Consider the following 4,438-nt stretch of genomic DNA (forward strand, 5'->3'; position numbering starts at 1 on the left):
TGAACGAAACTGCGGCAGCTACAACCACTGTACGACGAGTACGCGGTTCTTACAGTTGATAATGATGATGATGTGCGTACGTCTCCCTCAGCTATAGTTTTGGCGATCTTAAAGTCTCAACTTCTGTGTTCTGAACAGGTTCGATTATTTGTTTTTTTCTCAAGGTTACTCCCTCATATGCCTTATCTCAATAATGCGTTGAACAAGCATTCACAACATGCGGCAGTGTATCCATTCTATGCAGAAAATGGCTTATGTCAATTGCTTTAAGAGCAGATTTTTTCAAAAACTCAACATTTCGATAACTGTAATTAGGCCTCGTTAGGATTATTTTGCTACTGACAAAGATCAGGATCGATATGTGGAGTTATTAGAAACCTCAGCTCTTAAAGTATTTTCTTCGTCGATAATCAAACCAAACAAATTCAACCCGATTGGTAGCGAATGAGTGCCCGTCTCTGAGATTTCGAAATAAACTAGGACGATATGTATTTATACCGTTCTCAAAAGGTGTCCCAAAAGTTTCGGATTCAAAAAGACCACGTCTCTGTAGGTCTCCTTTCAGGAGATTACCGTAACTCACAGCAGAAATCACTCTAAATGTCCCCCCCCCCAAACGATAACTGAAATGCGAAATCTGTGCACTGGTTTTTCTTTATATATTCTGACACTAATTGGGTATCTGACAAACGATAAAATTGTCTTCATAGGTAATGGGAGGTACCGTAATATGCTTTTATACGTGTGGCTCGCAACTATTGTGATTCTATCCTCTAGAGACCAGCCCCCAGATGAGAACACTTGTGTTTGGTCCTTTGTAAGTCAAGTACCACCGAGACAGGAAAACATGACCACTGAATGAACTTCGGAATGTGAAGTTCGAGAACAGTGGAGCCAGCTGCTCGGTGTTTGTCAGATAAATCGTGAAGAATGGCGACTAGTTATTTGGACATTCACCAATAGTTATGTTATCCTGCCTTGTTTTCAGGTCAGACAAGTGAGTAATTGGCCTCTGATATAGATTTTGGCCAGAATTCGCTTCAGGATCCGACCCGTGATCCAAACTGAGGGATGGTATCTGAAGGTCCTAAAATTTGATCGGCCAACCAGAATTGGTCACTTCTGATGGGTGGCATCTTTGTATCGGCCCCTGTGGAGGGAAGATTTATCTTCCATGTTTTGTCTGACCCATCATCCGATGCGCACAACGGACATCCCCACTAACAAAGGCGTAATATGAAGCGGGGAAATTCATTACTTAGATGTACCGTTAATGATATTTTTTCTGTCGCACACGGTAATCCTGGATGCAGTAGGTGGTTTGATATTGCTTGAACTGGACCACGTTTAATTCCACTTGTCACTCTGTGTGAGCAATTTTAGATAGAATAGTTACTGCATATTGTTCTGACCCTTCCTTGGGTCTCGTTATTACCAGTTTTACGAATGGTCATTCAGACCGTCATTGATCCCTACATGGTTGCTGACAGATTCAGTTTGCCTTTGCTCATTCTTACCGTTATATATTCTGATTCGCCGGCCTGTGGTATCTGCTGCTGACCCGCTCCAGGGCCTAGTGTCGGAGAGAAAAGACTCACAGAAGGGAACACAGTAGCTATATTCCAACAAAGCGGTTGCGAGAACGCGAGTGCGTGCTACAACGACCTCAAGCTTTTTATTGGTCCAACGTTGACGCACGCGGTCTGGCTGCGACGTGCTGCATATCGCGGGGGCGTTGTCTGACCTTAATCAACGCTGACTCGCGCTGTCTGGGTTTGATACAAGGCTGTGACGCGCTGCATATTGAGGGTGCGTTGTCTGTCTGGTCAACGACTGAGAGTCTCGGTAGATTTCGGGCATCCAGTGTTTGCTTTCATGAATCCGGCCTTCCTGATAGGAGACCCGCCAGAGTGCACTACTCCAGTCAGTTTCCGCCAAACCCGATCCACGTAGCCATCGGGACAATTTTCGAGTGGCGACTGTGTTCACGTGTATCATCTCTCACCTACAATCACGAGTGCAGACAGCCCGTACAAACGAGCGTCCAACACTAGCACCACTCTGATTACGTTTTAACTGGGTTGTCCACGAATCCGGTAGACCTTTCATGAGAAGTAAATCGGAGCGAATCAGCTCACCCTCAACCTTAATCCATTTGAACCTCATTTGATTGCCGAGTGATTTGCCTTTTTTGATGCCGTGGAAGAGAGAATCGATTATAACTAAATACTAATAAAGCATTCAGCCGTGGCATCACTCTGATGCATAGCCAGCTTACAACCCAATGGGATTACGAGGCCTGAGTAACTGCCAGATCGCCCAAGCATAAACAGGAACGGTCGAAATGCCGGAGTTGGGTTTGGACGGCGGAACTTCTTGTCAGTAGCATCGCGCCTTAATCACTCATTTTACTTCAGGTTGACATGGTAATCACCCAACTCATTACCCAATGCTGTAAGCTGTGAATCCACAGAAATCTGTTTCTTTAAGAAAACTAGGTGGCCGTACTTATTTTATTCGTTGTGAGTTGCGACGTTCGAGTTTCCCTGTGTTAACCTATTTTTGTATATCAATGGTTATGTAGACGAGCACACGTATGATCACACTTTGTCATTACAGGTCCTGACGCGCCTCATCTTCTCCTCCTGTCCAATGATCTATTGGTATTGCGCATACTTGGTCTACGACAGCCCACAATGGCAGCTGGAACCGGGCGCCAAGTCTGGAACAAAATCTAAGAAATCTGCTGTGAAAACCCCGAAGTCAACATGGTATTGCAAAACGAGCGAAATTTGGCGTATGCTCAATCCGCTGAATTGTCGCACAATCAGTCAGTGTGTGATACTTGCCTACTTTCTTGGCTACACCCTGTTGGGAACTGTATTGCATTCAAAATTCTTACCATGGACTTGATTTGTATAGGCCATCTTCCACCCGTCTGTGATTTCGATCCCATGCATTTTCAACAACGCTTTCTAGCAGCTCAGTTTAGTAACCTGTTTTTTTCTGTTCCACATAATGATATCCATCTGGCACTGGCCTACCGCGTTTCTCTTACATCCAGGTGTCAACACGTTCTTTTAACCCCCATGTTTCCAACGGTTTGTGATACAGCTAATTATCGATACATACATGCCTACGGTTGTATTTTGTCGCCGTAGGCTTGTGTTTGTTTGTTATGTCTTATCTTCGCATAACGTCCGCTGCTTTTCAATACAGTGAAATCACGTGGCATAATAATTACAGTAGTTGACTAATCAGAAAGCAGACGATTTTTTCGTTTCACTTTGTTGAGGATACGTTATCTGGAGGCATTGATTGTGGTCGACCATTTCAAAAATGAACACGGGGAATCATGGACGATTAAATATGGGGAACGATAAGGTTTGTCAGAAAAGCGATTCCAGGTTATGGTGAGGCCCTAAACAGTTTCACTTTGGGGCCAGTTTGTCAGTTCCTCTCTCTGAGTACTTTAACATGGCTGATAAATCAGTCGATGAAGGTCTTCTGTGGCAACTGTCCATAAAATGCGTTCATTCTGTAGGCTAATCTGCGACCTCGTTCAGCTGTAGCACTCTTCCGGTGCCCAGCTGCCATGCCACCCAAAGGTTGCACGAAGGCTGGGATACTGCCGGCTTGCCCAAGCCTAGACAGGTGAAGCCGAGAGGCAGAGGTCGGGTTCGAACCACGGACCTTCTGGCCAGTAAATTCGTGTTTTAACCACTTCAGCCATCTCGTCCGTGTCTGCGACCTAGTTCGGACCTTCTGCCAGTAAATTCGTGTTTTAACCACTTCAGCCATCTCGTCCGTGTCTGCGACCTAGTTCGAGCCAAATCTAGTATGCATTTATTCCTGTTCAGCAACTTGAAACTAAACACCAACACTCGCTCGGTATCACTGTGGGATTCAGCTTTCGTGGTCGTCCATAGATCAGTGTTCTTCAGGGGTTAACAAAAATGAAGTTGCATCCTCCCTGAAAACTGTCCCTATTTACCCTACTCCGCGTGTATCTGTACTGCGGTCCCAGTTACAATCACATTTCCCTATGCAATATTTGGTCACTTGGAAGCTACCCTTACGACCCACTGAACTTACTAGGGTTCACACTCACATTACACTGAACGACTTACAGGTGTATATTTTGAGTACTGATACAAGCTTTTACTTGGTCGACAGACCGTAGTAATTCGGTACATATCTCCCTGTGTTGACAGCATGTCACCAGCGAACAGTGATGTGTATACTCATGAGACAATGTATCGTAGTATTCATACTGGTATCACTCTCTCTTGAACAGTACTCCACACGTCCCGATGGCATCATTCTTGTGAGTCCACATTGGACTCATGAGAATACTTGCGCCTGGACAGGAGGAGGACTGTTCGAACGAGAGTGATGTGAGCGTTAATTCTACAAATCTTGGAACCATCTAAAACTA

The 4,438-nt window shown here is 44.9% G+C and overlaps 1 protein-coding gene across 1 annotated transcript in view; it reads left to right on the forward strand.

Moving 5' to 3' along the window:
* The window catches only part of T265_03910 (hypothetical protein), a gene marked incomplete at both ends in the record, with an annotated part of 11,228 nt that extends 7,999 nt beyond the window's left edge, over positions 1-3,229 (forward strand). The window contains one exon of the mRNA XM_009168511.1: positions 2,620-3,229. Within this exon, the coding sequence (XP_009166775.1) occupies positions 2,620-2,913 (294 nt within the window). The remainder of the gene's footprint in view (positions 1-2,619) is intronic.
* Positions 3,230-4,438: the final 1,209 nt, after the last annotated feature.

Source organism: Opisthorchis viverrini (genome assembly GCF_000715545.1).
Source record: "Opisthorchis viverrini unplaced genomic scaffold opera_v5_58, whole genome shotgun sequence".
NCBI lineage: Eukaryota > Metazoa > Platyhelminthes > Trematoda > Opisthorchiida > Opisthorchiidae > Opisthorchis > Opisthorchis viverrini.